This window comes from Dendrobates tinctorius, unplaced genomic scaffold (genome assembly GCF_039654945.1).
Source record: "Dendrobates tinctorius isolate UK_male_01 unplaced genomic scaffold, ASM3965494v1 ptg000016l, whole genome shotgun sequence".
Classification (NCBI taxonomy): Eukaryota; Metazoa; Chordata; class Amphibia; order Anura; family Dendrobatidae; genus Dendrobates; species Dendrobates tinctorius.
In genome coordinates, this window is record NW_027361684.1 from 6,301,072 (window position 1) to 6,318,650 (window position 17,579).

Below are 17,579 nucleotides of genomic sequence, written 5' to 3' on the forward strand. Positions count from 1 at the left end.
GCCCTAAATTATGCTGCAAAATTTGTTGGTAGTCTTCTGACTTCATAATGCCATGCACACGGTCAAGCAGTCCAGTGCCAGAGGCAGCAAAGCAACCCCAAAACATCAGGGAACCTCCGCCATGTTTGACTGTAGGGACCATGTACTTTTATTTGAATGCCTCTTTTTTCTCCTGTAAACTCTATGTGGATGCTTTTGCCCTAAAACCTCTACTTTTGTCTCATCTGACCAAAGAACATTCTTCCAAAATGTTTTAGGCTTTTTCAGGTAAGTTTTGGCAAACTCCAGCCTGGCTTTTTTATGTCTCGGGGTAAGAAGTGGAGTCTTCCTGGGTCTCCTACCATACAGTCCCTTTTCATTCAGATGCCGACGGATAGTACGGGTTGACACCGTTGTACCCTCGGACTGCAGGGCAGCTTGAACTTGTTTGGATGTTAGTGGAGATTCTTTATCCAACATCCGCACAATCTTGCGTTGAAATCTCTTGTCAATTTTTCTTTTCTGGCCACATCTAGGGAGGTTAGCCACAGTGCCATGGGCTTTAAACTTCTTGATGACACTGCGCACGGTAGACACAGGAACATTCAGGTCTTTGGAGATGGACTTGTAGCCTTGAGATTGCTCATGCTTCCTCACAATTTGGTTTCTCAAGTCCTCAGACAGTTCTTTGGTCTTCTTTCTTTTCTCCATGCTCAATGTGGTACACACAAGGACACAAGACAGAGGTTGAGTCAACTTTAATCCATGTCAACTGGCTGCAAGTGTGATTTAGTTATTGCCAACACCTGTTAGGTGCCACAGGTAAGTTATAGGTGCTGTTAATTACACAAATTAGAGAAGCATCACATGATTTTTCAAACAGTGCCAATACTTTTGTCCACCCTCTTTTTTTATGTTTGGTGTGGAATTATATCCAGTTTGGCTTTAGGACAATTCTTTTTGTGTTTTTTCATTTAAGACAAATTAAATGAAGATAATAATACCAAAGAATTTGTGTTTGCAATCATTTTCAGGAAGAAACTGAGTATTATCTGACAGAATTGCAGGGGTGTGAATACTTTTGGCCATTACTGTATTTGGAATGTGGGAGGAAACCGGAGTACCAGGAGGAAACCCACGCAAACACGGGGAGAACATACAAACTCCTTGCAGATGTTGTCCTTGGTGGGATTTGAACCTATGACTCCAGCTCTGCAAGGCTGCAGTGCTAACCACTAAGCCACCATGCTAACCACTGAGCCACCGTGCTGCCCACATGATGCATTAATTATCTACAGAAAAACGCTGGTCGTTTCCTTTAAACTAATGCCAAATTGAAGAATTAATGCTGATTTCCTAATATAATGTTATATTAAGAACAAATTTCTTTACCCAACAGTTTTAATTTAATTCGCTGCAGTGAATGGAATAGAGAATGGTGCTAATTAATGATGGAATTGGTGTTAATTGAGATTTAACAAAAAGTTTGGATTTTCTTTTCATATAAAGTTATATGAGGTAAAGTAATGTAAAGTATTTGTTTGTATTTTAGGCATCTCTCGGTGGCAATTCAGTAGAGAGGTAATGATAAATGCAGCCTGTCATTTCTAAACCTGCGTCTAATTTGTTTTCCTGAGTCGTTTATCACAGTCCAGTAAGCGTCAATGAAAAGGAGAAGCCGAGTGTATATAAGGCATCTGCTGTAAAAATTTTACAGTACAAGAAAAGAGAAAATGAAAAGCATTTTCTGCTCAATAGTAAAAGTAAAACATACCCAGAATATAAAAAAATAAGTAATGTTGATATATTTCTCTTATTCCCGTTTTCACAATTAAAAGATTTGTCCACTTTTAGACATCCTCTTCTCACTAGCTCGAAAGGACAAAACGAAAAATCTAATACCGGTGGTCATATAGTAAAAGTCTGCTCTGACAGAATAGTGAAGGCTGACCCCTATCCGTGGCCAGTGGTTGGCTACAGGATTCACATGGCTTAACAATTTAAAGTTACCCTCAGAAGACACAGTAGAGGAACGGTGCTGGTTCAGAACTTAAGTATTACCGTGAGTGTTTTTATTTTGTTTTGCCCTGATGAGCTATTAAGAAGGGGTTGACCAGGAGAGGACATCCCTTTTTACAGATTATTACCAAAATCACTCGTGGTCCGACCACTGGGAGCTGCTGTGATCCCAAGATTAAGCCTTTGGAACCACTTTGCTTGGCTTTCTCCAACAGTACCATTGACAATAAGTAGAACAGATAGTAGAATCACAGGTGATCCTATCAATCGAATCTCTAGCTATAAGATATCCCCTATCCTTTAAATAGGATGTAACTTTTTTATTTGGGAATATCTCCTGATGAGGAAATGGAACAGAAAGTTTAAAACCTTTTACATTTTTTCATTATTTGATTAGTGTGTACCTTCTAAAAAGCACTAGTGTAAAACTGGTAAATTTAAACAAAAGTCTCTTTACATTTATTAACTTTATTCACCAGTAGGCAGAAAACACTATCAATATCTATAACGGGTGAAGATGGAGGAGGCAAGAAAAAGAGACTAGGATCAGAGAGAGAGTGTATTTGAGAGAGGGTGGGTAAGAGAGATAGTGGGACTGGGAGAAAGAGAGGGGTAGAGAGAGATAAGTCTTTCTGTCTACTCTTCCTCATCTGGCAGCGGTTTAAAGTATTGGGAGATTTAATTGCAACTGCCTCATTCTTATCTTCTCTGACATAATCTGTTGTGGACAGTGGAGAAGCCCTCATAAACATTAGATGGCGGGTTGATGCTAATTAAATCCAACGTATAGTAGCATCTGCTCTTGATCTTATGTCTTTGACCACTACAGCCATGAGATTGCCAGTAGATTTTACCAAATTTAGTTGGATCTGCCTATGCACAATTCATAAGAACCGGCAAAGAGGCATTGTCTAGTCAGACACTTCCGATTCATCAAGTGGTGTACACTTTCTTTCAGAATCAGTAGCATCAAATTAAACGCACCTCCTGACTGGAGAAAAATTTCTAGATAACGAACTCCACAGCTTGTCATGAATTAAACGAACAGTGGTGTAGAATTGCAGGGATCGAGATGTCGTCACGGACAGGAGGCAGAGCAAGAGTTAAGTTTATTAACAGATGCATACTCCACACGGAGATAATTAATATGGGAGGAAGGGTATGTAGCAATACTGGAACTGGGGGGATGAATAGGAAAGAAAGGGGCTAGGTGAATGTTCAAGAGAGAAAAAAAGAGTAAACTTATCAGTGTGTAGGTTTCTTGATTGCAGTGTCTCAGTCTCCAACGGCGGCACCGTCAATGGCGGCACAGGATGCAGACAGAGTCTTTGCTGTACTGGGCGGGTTCCCATACCCGCAGTTTCCTTGTACTGATCTCAGCTCTACATGCAATACCACCGGAGCGTGGCTCTGCTCCACGGTGTATGCGGGTGAGGAGTCGGTATGCTCGGCCTAGTCACCTGTTCTCGGCTAGGCCGCATGCACGCAGGGGTCACACTGGTCTAGCGTGTGACTCACTTCCAGGCACAAAGGACGTCGGGTGCGCAGCAGTTTGATGTCTGTGAGCAGTGGACACGGTCACAGGAAATATGCAAGGTGGGCCTGCACTCACGCGATGTTCCGCTGACAAGGCTTGCATCTCACCCTGCTGAGCGCTGGTCCTCTCGCCAGGACTCTTGTCTCTTTCCCGCGCGCAGCCCCTTTTTTCTGTAACCCGTCCACTGCTGTCAAGTGCATAGGTCAGTCCGGGCCAGAAATCTCTCCCCCGTGCAACAATGGTGACAGTCCCGACATTTCCGGAACCGGCACAAGAGAGGAACCCCCGGTCCGGTACATCTTCTTACAGTGCTATCACACTCTGGTGCATCTCCTTCCTGTCACAGCTCCACCCATTTTGGCAGAGATAGGAAAAACTGTGGGAAAACACCAAAAGTCATAAAATTTTGGCGCAATTCCAAGCTGCACCAAAATTTTGCATTTTTCAAACCAATTTACATCAAAGTTATGGCAAAATTGCTTTGATGAATTACGACCACAATGTCTATAGCCAGCTTTACAAAGTGAGACGTAAGATTTTTCCTTTTGATTAGATATTGAGCTTGAATCATATGTCCGGGCAATTGCATGAACAACCAAAATAGTAACATGTCAGACTAAAGCCCCCCCGATACACTCCAGATATCTATTGTCAATTGGTGGGTCAGCAATCAGCTATTTCTCCTGACTCCTCCATACACATAAGCGCTCTCTAGCGAGAACAGTGGTGGAACCACTGTGCCATGGGCCGAGGAGAGCCTGGAGGGGCATAACTAGTCGATCACCTGACTCTTCTAGAGCCCCTGAAGATGTGGTTAGACTTGGTTCATGATGGACACCAGGTGCTACTCAAGGACAGACATGGCAGCTGACCCCCAAAGGGCTAGGAAGCTGGAATAACCAGGAATGGGTAGACTTAGTTAGTACAAGCAGACACAGCAGGTATACTGGAAGATAAGGCAATTGCAGGCAAGTAAGACAGGAATACAGACTGGCACAGCTGGTGCAGGCAGGTACAGCTGGTATACAGATTGGCATTACAGGTGCAGGCAGGTACGGCTGGTATACAGATGGGCATGGCAGGTGCCGGCAAGTACAACTGGTTTACAGACTGGCACGGCAGGTACTGGTAGACAGGATGGGCATACTGGAAGATACAACTGAAATACAGGCAGGTATGGCAATTGCGGGTATACAGGACAGGTATACTAAGATATGAGCACTGAGACCTGAGAACTAGCAAGCATGCAGACAACTGACTAAACACTTTGCTCAGGCACTTCCCAACAGGTGGAGTTGCCTTAAATAATAAGTGTCTCTCAGCCATTGGCTGGGGACACTTTAGGATAGCACACACTGTCTCTTTAAGAGACAGGGAGTGTGCGCGCACCTTAGACACAGTGCTTGAGGATCTGCCAGGCATGCACAGACCCCGCGCAGCAGCAGGAAGATAAAGTGTGCGCCGAGGGCCGGGATGGTAAGAGAGTCAGTGTCCCTGCTAGGGGGAGAGGAGGATGGAAAGCGTGTAGGAATGCCAATGCTATATGCTCACTCTCCTGAGCACTCCTGTGTTCTGCATATGAGATCTGCTGTCAAATTCCTCTGGCAGAAGCTTATCTAACAGAGGTCAAATCCTTATCTCTCCAACATCATCTGTCAGCAGAGAGTAAGTAGGCCCTCATGTTCATGAGACTATCAACAGACTATATGCTTGGGGACATTAAAGTGACAAATAGTAACATTTAAACAGAACCTGTCACCAGTTTAAGCATGTCAAACTGGCCACAATATGGAATAGTGACTTCCCAACTAAAATTTATGTTAGCAGAAATTTGTCCCTGGGGGCGTGCACTTCTTCTCCTGCATGAGGTTAACCAATCATAGGCAGGCAACAACATAGAGGAGATCACTCCTCACTGATCTCTGCAGATACTGTGTAGAGATACAGTAGAGCAGCTGAGTTTTGTATCACTACAAACACTTCCAGAGCTCATCTTACAGTGCTGTCGGATCTCACCCATAACCCAGACTGACTGACGGCTATAAGATGAGAACTGGAATGGTTTTTATTGATAATGGTGTGGGCGAGTTATACAGAGCTCAGCATTCAGAGAATTGGGAGGTCTGCGGCTGATAAACCTGCAGCATGAAGCCCAGTAAGTGATACATCGCTGGAATCAGGGTCTGTGCCATTAGATTATGTAGCTTTCAGATGGGGTAGCAAAGACTCCTTACGCCAGCTGGCATTTGATGAGATTGACAAAGTTCACCTGAGTTTAGCTTATTCACAGCGAGCCTAGAAGCAATTATTTGGAAATTCAAAGCAAATAATCTTTTTATGACATTGCAGGTGAATTTTAAAGAACAATTTTAGTTCACAGCCCATAAATTAGTTGCTTCAACAATTGTGTGAAAATCTCACCCAGGAAATAGAAACATGAAAGTGCAGTAATGAATATATGAAAGCCATCGCTACACTTACACAGTATATTGTATTGTGAATAAATAACATATAACCTATGCTTTAATGTTGCAGTCTTATGGCGCCACCTCTCTCCATTAATTCACCAACCCCCACCCAGATTAGTACAACTGATAGCAGCCCATCAACTGGCGAAAGGCAACCCGGTCAGTAACTTACACTTATTTATACATGAAATGCTTTTGAAAACGTTCATCATACATTTCTTGGTCTATCTTGCATCCCCAGATAACTTTGTTAAGGAAGTAAATGGAAAGACGACCGATGTTGTTATACTTGACCTGTTACAGAAGATAATGAAGTCTGCAGATACACGTAGGATTTTATGTTTCTATAATAACAAGAGAGTTGTGGAATCTATGAATATGACACATAATCCAAAACTAAAAATGGAAATTCTGCTATTATAAAACTCTTAAAGCAACAATAAAGTACACAAAAAAAGTATAAAATTTGCAATTTACCTTTTATTAAAAATCCTCTCCGTTCTCAAAGACAGTGGGATTTTTGATTTTATAAAGTACAGCTTGTGGCCTAGGTTACCGACCACCACTGCAATCTCAGAGTGACCAGTTTCTGGGTAAGGAGCACACAATACAGGCAGGATCTATGCATTACTGCCTTTTCTCACCGCTCTGAAGCTTGCCGGATCACTGGATCTGTCCAGTCTCGGTGGCCCTGTGTTTCTGACAGCAGCCTGGGAAAGCTCTCAGTTCCTTTTTGCCATGCTGCAGGTCCAAACAGTCAATCTTCGGGAGCGTATAAGTTTATTGCTCAAACTAGCACTGACACCCAATTTTCACCCGACCTCTTGTTTTTCTAAGCATACGCTGTTTTAGGGATATTATGCACTTTTTTTCTAACTTTCTGTGAGTTGCTAACGGAGGACATAGCTTGATTCGTCTATTTAGAGCTTAAGAAAAATATTTTGCAGCAGGCCGCCTTGGGCAAAACTTCACGCGGTATGAAGAAAAAGTTGACAACAGTGCCACACTGTGGAAATGTGACATATGGCAGAAACTTCTTGCACTAGGCTTTTAGTGTTATGTACACAAGGTTATTTTTATTCTTTTTTTTTTCTTGTTACTTTTAGCACTTATTCCACTCTAAACTCCCATAAACCAACCCCCATTGTTTTAAGCAGAAGATCTGTTTTGCTGTTTTTCCAACTTGTCACTTATGTAAGTGGCTTCTGTGCGGCTTGTGCCCAAAAACCACGGCAGGCAGGCCCGTAGGCAATGTCTAAATCAAAAAGCTATTGGTTCTTTGTATGGGGGTAGTTCATAATTGGCACCACGGCAGTGCACACTGCAAATCTGCAGCAGAAATCTGAAGATCAAAACGCAGATTCTCTCATTAACGTTTTTTCAAATCAGTGTCTTATTTTCAGCATGATATATCAGGTGTGTGAACATGCCCTAACTTTTTTTGATGTGATAAATCAAATAAGTTTATTTGGTAGGAGTCTAGAATCTGCCATCATTGTACGATAATGGTGTTGCACAGCAGTTTGGTTGCTCACAGACTGGTGCTTATCTTTCCCCGCAGTCTTCATTATTTGTTTTTTTCTTACTTTATAGTTATTAATGGTCAGACACTTGCAGAACGGGATATTTTAAATAGTATTACAAGACAACATCTCAAGCAATATAGTGAAGATGTAAAGAATGCAGAGGTATGTAATTTTTTATATTTGCGTCATTATTTCCTGCCTTGTATGTTATTTGGCTAAGTAGGATAAAATCTGCAGTAAAACTTTTTAAATATTGCAAACGGGTGGTCTGAAACTACTGTTGCTTACAATCCTATATGTCTATCTATTGTAATATGCTAATCTCTTTTCCAATACACTTTAATTAAAAATTCATGTACAGTTAGGTCCATATATATTTGGACAGAGACAACATTTTTCTAATTTTGGTTCTAGACATTACCACAATGAATTTTAAACAAAACAATTCAGATGCAGTTGAAGTTCAGACATTCAGCTTTCATTTGAGGGTATCCACATTAAAATTGGATGAAGGGTTTAGTTAGGAGTTTCAGCTCCTTAACATGTGCCACCCTGCTTTAAAAGGGACCAAAGGTAATTGGACAGATTAAATAATTGTAAATAAAATGTTCATTTCTAGTACTTGGTTGAAAACCCTTTGTTGGCAATGACTGCCTGAAGTCTTGAACTCATGGACATCACCAGACGCTGTGTTTCCTCCTTTTTGATGTTCTGTCAGGCCTTCACTTCGGTGGTTTTCAGTTGCTGTTTGTTTGTGGGCCTTTCTGTCTGAAGTTTAGTCTTTAACAAGTGAAATGCATGCTCAGTTGGGTTGAGATCAGGTGACTGACTTGGCCATTCAAGAATATTCCACTTCTTTGCTTTAATAATCTCCTGGGTTGCTTTGGCTTTATGTTTTGGGTCATTGTCCATCTGTAGTATGAAACGACGACCAGTTTGGCTGCAATTGGCTGGATCTGAGCACACAGTATGGCTCTGAATACCTCAGAATTCATTCGGCTGCTTCTGTCCTGTGTCACATCATCAATAAACACTAGTGACCCAGTGCCACTGGCAGCCGTGCATGCCCAAGCCATCACACTGCCTCTGCCGTGTTTTACAGATGATGTGGTATGCTTTGGATCATGAGCTGTACCATGCCTTCGCCATACATTTCTCTTTCCATCATTCTGGTAGAGGTTGATCTTGGTTTCATCTGTCCAAAGAATGTTCTTGCAGAACTGTGCTGGATTTTTAGATGTTTTTTAACAAAGTCCAGTCTAGCCTTTTGATTCTTGATGCTTATGAGTGGCTTGCACCGTGCAGTGAACCCTCTGTATTTACTTTCTTGCAGTCTTCTCTTTATGGTAGATTTGGATATTGATACGCCTGCCTCCTGGAGAGTGTTGTTCACTTGGTTGGCTGTTGTGAAGGGGTTTCTCTTCACCATGGAGATTATGCTGCGATCATCCACCACTGTTGTCTTCCGGGGGCGCCCAGGTCTTTTTGCACTGATGAGTTCACCAGTGCTTTCTTTCTTTCTCAGGATGTACCAAACTGTAGATTTTGCCACTCCTAATGTTGTAGCAATTTCTCAGATGGGTTTTTTCTGTTTTTGCAGCCTAAGGATGGCTTGTTTCACCTGCATGGAGAGCTCCTTTGACCGCATGTTTCCTTCACAGCAAAACCTTCCAAATGCAAGCACCACACCTCAAATCAACTCCAGGCCTTTTATCTGCTTAATTGAGAATGACATAACGAAGGGATTGCCCACACCTGTCCATGAAATAGCCTTGGGGTCAATTATCCAATTACTTTTGGTCCCTTTAAAAACAGGGTGGCACATGTTAAGGAGCTGAAACTCCAAAACCCTTCATCCAATTTTAATGTGGATACCCTCAAACGAAAGCTGAAAGTCTGAACTTCAACTGCATCTGAATTGTTTTGTTTAAACCAAAATTAGAAAAATGTTGTCTCTGTCCAAATATATATGGACCTAACTGTAATTTGTGAATCTGCAGTGCATGCTGGGATACTCAAACAAGATATCATCAGGGGTAACAGGTTGCAGTCACTGCCACAGCCTATGTCCCCACCCTGATTCGAAATGTCAATAATGATGTCCATTTCAGGGACTGGGCTAGTCCCTGCTCTATTGAGAAAGTGTCATTTGTCAATTCCGATGTATGCTCAGTACAAGCTCCCTTGTCAGTGTGCAATATTTTTTTTCAATAAACAGTGATAGTGCGCTCCTTAGCTGTCTCAATTAGAATTGATGACCAGGCAACAAAGGACACTATCAGTGCGCACTGTAAGGAGAGCAAATGGCAAGCAGGGACCATCCCTGCCTCGAAACCAATGTCACTTTCCAAGGCGTGGATGGTTCCTGCTCGATGCGTTCTTTCATTGTAATGTGCCCTTACAGTGCACTCTGTTGCCGGCTCATCAATTCTATTTAGTGCTGACATGAAAGTGCACGTCGGAATTGACAATCGATGCATGCTCAATAGAGCTGGGACTAGCCCAGCCTCTGAAAAGGACATCACTAATGACACTTTATTTCACAGTGGGGACATGAGTGCTAAAGCATATTAGTGCTCAGCCGCTGATGGACTTGAGTGCTCGCTTCACGTGAGCTCAAGCAGTCACAGTACCGACACTGCTGGAACAACGCCAGTCCGGGAATTGAAAATATAATGTTTTTATTTAAAATGGATACCTGTTGCATTTAAGAATGGGTTATCCATGTAGTGGACAATCCCTGTGGGCAAAAAATTATATCTTAGCTTTGGTAGGAAAGTTCAGCCACACATTAATCCAACAATCTATGAAAAGTGCTGAGCATGCATTCTCTGCAATGATTGGGCAACATCATACAGGGAAAAAATAAACACTCCAAAGAAGAATCTCTGATAATGCCCCTTTGGTTATAGTGGAAATCAGCATATAAACTTTACAAGCTCATCTCTGCAACAGAGGTGAGAAATAAAAAAATAAAAACAACTTTTTATTCAGCTCTTTAGCCACTTTTTCATGATGTGGCCAGTTTAGCAGGAAAATATGGTAAAAGGCCTTCTTTAATAATGGTAAGGCTGTTCTTCCTTATCAAATATAGCTTCCACACTTGCCTACTGAATAATACTGTGGGAAAGGAGCCAAGCAGTTTTTTTGCAGTGTTCATTTGTAAATGACTACCACTAATGATGAGCGCAAGTGCTCGTTACTCGAATTTTCCGAGGGTGCTCGAGTATGCACCCAGTATCGCAGGTGCTCGAGTGACATATTTGCATCCCTAAGGCCGCATGTTTTGCTGCTATTAGACAGCCACAAAACATGCGGGGATTGCTCATGTTTGTCTGGCAACCCCCGCATGTTTTGCAGCTGTCTATCAGCCACAAAATCTGCTACCACAGGGACATGAACATGTCACTTGAGCACTCGCAATACTCAGTGCATAGCTGAGCATCCCAAGCAAACTCGAGTAATGAGCAGTTGCGCTCATCACTAGCCACCACCATATTGCACTATTTCCATATGCTCAAGGCTGTTTTACTTAATTTTGGATGCTACCTACCATGTAAATTTGTAGGGCTAAAGCCAGAAGAGGCAAGTCAGTTATAATAGGTTGCCATCTAGTAAGTCACCTTGTTGCTGGCGGATGGGCTCTCACAATTTGATTAAAATGTACACTAGTCCCTCTAATAAATAGGTATACAGTGACATAAAGGTTTGGGCACCCATGGTCAAAATTACTGTTATTGTGAACAGTAAAGCAAGTTGAAGCTTAAATGATCCCTAAAAGGCCTAGAGTTAAATCGTCATTTTTTACATTTTAAAAATTATAAACAGAAAAATGGGCCAATGGAAAAAATTGGGCATCTTTGAACATTTGTGTGCTCAGTTAACTTTGACCAAGGTTTCAGAATTTAATTAGCCTGTTAGTTAAGACTTGTTGATGGTCATCATTAAGAAAGGCTGGGTGATGCAAATTTCCCAACTTTATAAAAACCCTGCTTCCTCTAACCTTGTGCCAAAAACAGGAGCAATGTGTTCTTCTAAGCAGATGCCTAGCACTCTGAAACTGAAAATGGTGGTGGCCCACAAAGCAAGAAAAGGCTAAAAGAAGCGTTTTCAAGTTGCCCTTTCCTGAGTTTGAAATGTAATTAAGAATGGCAGTTAACAGGAACAGTGGAGGTCAAGATAAAGTGTGGAAGACCAACCAACATTTCAGTGAGAGCTGCCTGTAGGATTGCTAGAGAGGCAAATCAAAATCCCCACTTGACTGCAAAACATTTAGCAGACTCTGGAGTTCAGGTACACTGTTCTACTGTTCAGAGACACCTGCACAATATGGCCTTCATGGAAGAGTCATCGAAATCCTCTCCTGTGTCCTCATTAAAAAATTCAGCATCAGAGATATGCAAAAGAATATCTAAACAAGCCTAATACATTTTGACACAACTCCTATGAACCAATGAGGTTAAAATAGAAATCTTTAGCCACAAGACCACAAGAATCTAATGTATGTGCGGCGAAAACAGGGCACAGAATTTCAGGAAAAGAACATCTTGCCAACTATTAAAAATTGGGGTTGATCAATCATGCTTTGGGGTTGTGTTACAGCCAATGTTACTAGTAACATTTCAAGGGCAGAGAGAAGGATTCAATAAAATTTCAACAAATTCTTCATGCAAACATAGTAAAAAAGTTGAAGTTGAAAAGAAGATGGCTTCTACAAATAGATAATGATCCTAAACACAAGTGAAAATCCATAATAGATGACCTCAAAAGGCACAAACTGAAGGTTTTACAATGGCCCTCGCAGTCCCCTGATCTGAACATCAATGAAAATCTGTAGCTAGCCCTCAAAAAAACAGTGCATGCAAGAGGACCCAGGAATCTCACAGAACTGGAAGAATTTTCCAAGGAAGAATGGATGAAAATCCCTCAAACAAGATTTGAAATACTCTTGACTGAATATAGAAAGCATTTACAAGCTGTGATAATTTCAAAAGGAGGTACTACTAGCTGCTAACCACCATGCAGGGTACCAAATCTTTTGCATCAACCCATTTTACTTTTTGCAATTTTTAAAATATAAAAGATGAAAATATATTGTTTTGCCTAAAATACAAAGGAAATGTGTCATCTTTATCTTTAAGCCTAGTAGAGATCATTTCATCTTCAACTTGATCATCTGTTCACAATAACAGTAATTTTGAACATGGGTGCCCAAACTTTTACATTTCACTGTAGTGTGTATATCAGTAATGAAGCTTTATATGTTAATTTTGAGATTCAGACCTTAGATGTTTATTAATATACTGTACATAAGCATGCTCAGAGTACATTTCTATATGTTTGTATGCAAAAGCAATGGAGTCACAAAAATCTGCATCTGTACATTTATTCAGTTTTATTAGGCAGTGAAAGTCCCAAAAATGGAAGACAATACTTACCACATACCGTAATTATATTATTATATATTATATTAAGTTTTAATGCAAGCATAGGGAGTGGTTTCATTTTACAATGCAGACTAAATGGTTGTACAACCCTATCCTAAAAGTTGCAAGAGCAGTGAAGGCACTGACCAATCAAACAACTATCCAAAGAATCCTTTGCTCCAAAAGTGCCGGAAATTAAGATAACATGCACTATATACAGTGGCTTGCCAAAGTATTCACCCCCACTCCTTTAGCATTTTTCGTGTTTTGCTACCTCAGAGCCTAGAATTTCACTGTTTTTTGTGTGCGTAACTATTCATCCTCCTAAAATCAGTACTTTGCAGAGCCTCTTTTTACAGGAATTACAGCTGAACATCGCTTTGGATGAGTCGCTATGAGCTTTCCACATCTTACCACTAGGATTTTTATCAATTCCTCAAGGCAAAACTGCTCCGCCTCTTTCAAGTTAGGTGGTTACCTCTGGTGTACAGCAATTTTCAAGTCTGACCACTTCTCAATTGGATTAAGGTCTGCGTTTTGACTAGGCCACTCCAAAACATTTACACTCTTTCCCTTAAACCACTATAGTGTTTGGGTCATTTTCTTGTTGGAAGATGGACATCCGCCCCAGTCTCAAATCACTGACAAATTGAAACAGGTTTTGCTCAAGAATATCCCTGTATCTTGCGCTATCCGTATTCCTCTCGACACCTGACCATTTTCCCTGTCCCTGCTGTAAAAAAAAATCCCCACAGCATGATGCTACCACCATCCTGTTTCACTGTGGGGATGGTGTTCTAGGGGTGAGAAGCTGTGTTGGTTTGGCACCAGACATAGCATTTACCTTGGTGGCCAAAAAGTTCAATTTTGGTCTCAACTGACCACAGCACCTTCTTCCATACATTTGGAGAGTCTCCCACACATCTTTTGGCAAACTCAAAATAAGCCTTACAATTTTTGTGTGTCAGTAATGGCTTTTTTCTGCCCACTCTTCCAGAAAAGTCACTTCTATGGAATATATGGCTTATTGTGGTTGTATGGACAGATAATCCAGTCTCTGCTTGGGAACTCTGCAGCTCCTTCATGGTTATCTTTGGTCTCTGTGCTGCCTCTCTGATTAATGCCCTTCTTGCCTAGGCTGAGAGTTTTGGTGGGCAGCCCTCTCCTGGCAGGTTTGCTGTGGTACCAAGTTCTTTCCATCTGATGATAATAGATTTGATGGTGCTCCGTGGGATCATCAGAGATTGGGATATTTTTTATAACCCAACTCTGACTTGTACTTCTCAACAATTTTGTCCCTGACTTGTTTGGAGATCTCCTTGGTCTTCATGGTATTTGGTTAGTGGTGCCCCTAGGTTAATGGTGTTGCAGCCTCTGTGGCCTTTCAGAAAAGGTGTGTATATACTGACAGACCAAGTGATGCTTAGATTGCATATAGGTGGAAGCCCTTTCTCTAAGCATGTGACTCATGAAGGTAATTGTTTGCACCAGAAATTTTAGAGTTTTCATAGCAAAAGGGGTGAATACATATGCCCATATCAATTTTTAGTTTTTGTATCCCATAAATTTAATTTAAACACACAGTAATCTCCAGCGATCTCAGGCAGAAAGGTAGTTATAAAAATATTCCTTTATTTCTTTTTGTTAAAAGAACATGTTACAGGTAGTGGATACCCCAGTGGATGGTAAAAAATCCAACGCGTTTCAACTCAAAAGAGTCTAAATCATGGATTACAAATTCTGACAAAATGTGACATTTTAAAAGTCTCCAGAGAGGAGTGAGGAGGTGGTAGGCAATGCCCTCATTAGCATGTTTAATTAATGTATCCAATTATCCACACCCAACCTCCAGGTTGAAGACAAGTTAAAAAGAGAAAGAGGAAAAAAAAAACCTCTTTCTCTCTCTTTTTAACTTGTCTTCAACCTGGAGGTTGGGTGTGGATAATTGGATACATTAATTAAACATGCTAATGAGGGCATTGCCTACCACCTCCTCACTCCTGTCTGGAGACTTTTAAAATGTCACATTTTGTCAGAATTTGTAATCCATGATTAAGACTCTTTTGAGTTGAAACGCGTTGGATTTTTTTACCATCCACTGGGGTATCCACTACCTGTAACATGTTCTTTTAACAAAAAGAAATAAAGGAATATTTTTTAGAACTACCATCCTGCCTGAGATCGCTGGAGATTACTGTGTTTGGACTTGTATCCGCCAGGCCAGGGCGGCTCCGTGCGACGGTGTGGTTCCTGCTATCCAGAGGACGCTAAGAGGTGAGCTGAAACATTTTTTTAATTTTTTTTTATGTAAATTTAATTTGTGCCTATATTTTTCTCACTTCACTTCACCAACTTAAACTATTTAGTGTTGATGCATCACACACAAATCGGATTATAAAAATATTTATACGTGGGTTATAATGTTACAAAATAGGTAAACAGTCAAAGGGGGTACTTTTGCAAGCCACTGTATGCTACAGATAAAATTTAGACAGCTGTGGGATGAGTTCTAACTTTTAGGATGCATTCTTTGGGTTAGACAAAAAAAACGAATCCAGTCTTAGGGTATGTGCACACGGTGCGGATTTTGCTGTGTATCCGCAGCGGATTTGCCTCCGCGAATCTGCTGCAAATCCGCAGGCATTGTACAGTACAAATCTATGGGATTTCAAAACAGCAGTGCAGATGTTGCGGATTTGCTGCGGTTTTAAATCCGCAGCATGTCAATTCTTTCTGCGGATTCCGCAGCGGTTTGACACCTGTTCCATTGTCCAGGTGTCAAACCGCAGGGGAAAACCGCAGGCTAATCCGCAGGTAAACCGCAGGTCACTTTACCTGCGATTTTACCTGCAAATCCGCGTGAAAAAATCCGCACTGTGTGCACTCACCCTTAGGGTGGAAAATACAGGGTGTAAAATACTATTTTATTTGTCTTAATTAAGCCTCAAAGGAAATAATAGGGACATTGCTAAAAATACAGGTAAATCAGAAGTAAACTAAATGTAATTTATTGCATGAATGTCTCTAACTAAACTTTCATGTTTTAGATTGAAATATTTGGTCGTGAGCTGGAGTTAAATGAATTAAACAACATAAAAGAACCCAAGAAAACATCAATATCTAAGAAGTTATCAGAAGCAACAAAGCGTCGTTCAGAAGGACGTTATATAGCCACAAGGAAAGCAAGTGCAGAAAGCTTATCTCACAATGTAACTTATAATTGATGCACAAAATGTGGGCTGGTTTATTTTTTCTTTTATTCTTTCTTTCCCTATTTCGGAAGGGCCATTACATTTTTATTTGTTCATTGACATTTTTGTTATGAGGGCTTGTTTTTAAGGATGCGTTGTAGATTTCTTCCATGACAACATCATTGGTACCACGCAGTTGTATATCATATTTTTGGAAGGGTTTAATAAAAGCTGCAAAAGGTAATAAACATACAATATACATATGTTACTCTTATATTTATGGCAAATTGCAATGAACACTAAAGTTGTCATATTATTTAAAGCGTATCTGTAATTTGTGTACATGAAGAATAACATTATTTCTGGCCATTATATGACTTGTACCTTGCTTTTTTCATCAGATCTCCCCTCTGCATTATCCACTTCTTATTTTGTTTTTTTCCAGAGCTAATGGGTAAAGACAAGTTGCTGTGATGTCTACCATAGGCTGTACACATACAGTATGAAATTCTGTTGTATATCATGTTGGATATCATACTCAAAAGCAGAAGCAGCATGGAGGACGTAACGTAGAAGTAACAGTGTAGCTTTGAATCAAGCTTTAGGAGTACACAAACATAGCCGAAAGTGTTGGCACCCTTGAAATTGTTCTAGAAAATTAAGTATTTCTTCTCCCAGAAAATTATTGTAATTATAATTACACGTTTTGCTATACACAATATGAAAATTACACCTGAAACCAGATCAAAAGGGGGAGATGTTGACTCAATCTTTGCATTGTGTATCTGTGTGTGCCACACTAAGCATGGAGAACAGAGGAGAAGAGAACTGTCTGAGGACTTGAGAACCAAAATTGTTAAAATATATCAACAATAACAAGGTTACAAGTCCATCTCCAGAGATCTTAATGTTCCTTTGTCAGCAGTGTGCAGCCTAATCAAGAAGTTTACAACCCATGGCTCTCTTTGGACAGTGACAGCAGAGAAAAATTGCTGAAAGGTTGCAATGCAGAATAGTCCTTATGGTGGATAAGCAGCCCCAATCAAGTTCCAAAGAAATTTAAACTGTCCTGCAGGTGTAAGGAGGTGGCAGAGAACCTCATTGCCTCCCCTCTCTCCTTATACGGTTCCCCTGGTGTTTTGCACTGTTATTAACATGTATTGTATTGCAATATTCCCTATATGTATTAATGTAATGTTGATGTTTATGTGCTATGTTTGTAATGTCCTAATGTTGTACCATTGTAATGTATTATGTCTGTAGCTTAGGGAAAGAAGTAGTTAATAGGACGAGGCGGAACTAGCAGCCTCAAGAGAGCAGGAAGCTCTTGCTTCTGGAGCAGTGCCCGGGCAGACGTGCCCGTGGCAGGATGTGCTCCCCTGCCTGGGAGCTGCCCGTGCCCCTGGAAGGGACAAAGCTGCTTGAGGAGTATC

At 40.9% G+C, this 17,579-nt stretch overlaps 1 protein-coding gene across 1 annotated transcript in view; it reads left to right on the top strand.

Moving 5' to 3' along the window:
- The window catches only part of LOC141079453 (uncharacterized), a 35,923-nt gene extending 19,743 nt beyond the window's left edge, over positions 1-16,180 (top strand). The window contains exons 9-13 of the mRNA XM_073565340.1: positions 1,532-1,560; positions 6,071-6,162; positions 6,245-6,331; positions 7,597-7,691; positions 16,003-16,180. Of these exons, the coding sequence (XP_073421441.1) occupies positions 1,532-1,560; positions 6,071-6,162; positions 6,245-6,331; positions 7,597-7,691; positions 16,003-16,179 (480 nt within the window). The 3' untranslated portion in view covers position 16,180. The remainder of the gene's footprint in view (positions 1-1,531; positions 1,561-6,070; positions 6,163-6,244; positions 6,332-7,596; positions 7,692-16,002) is intronic.
- Positions 16,181-17,579: the final 1,399 nt, after the last annotated feature.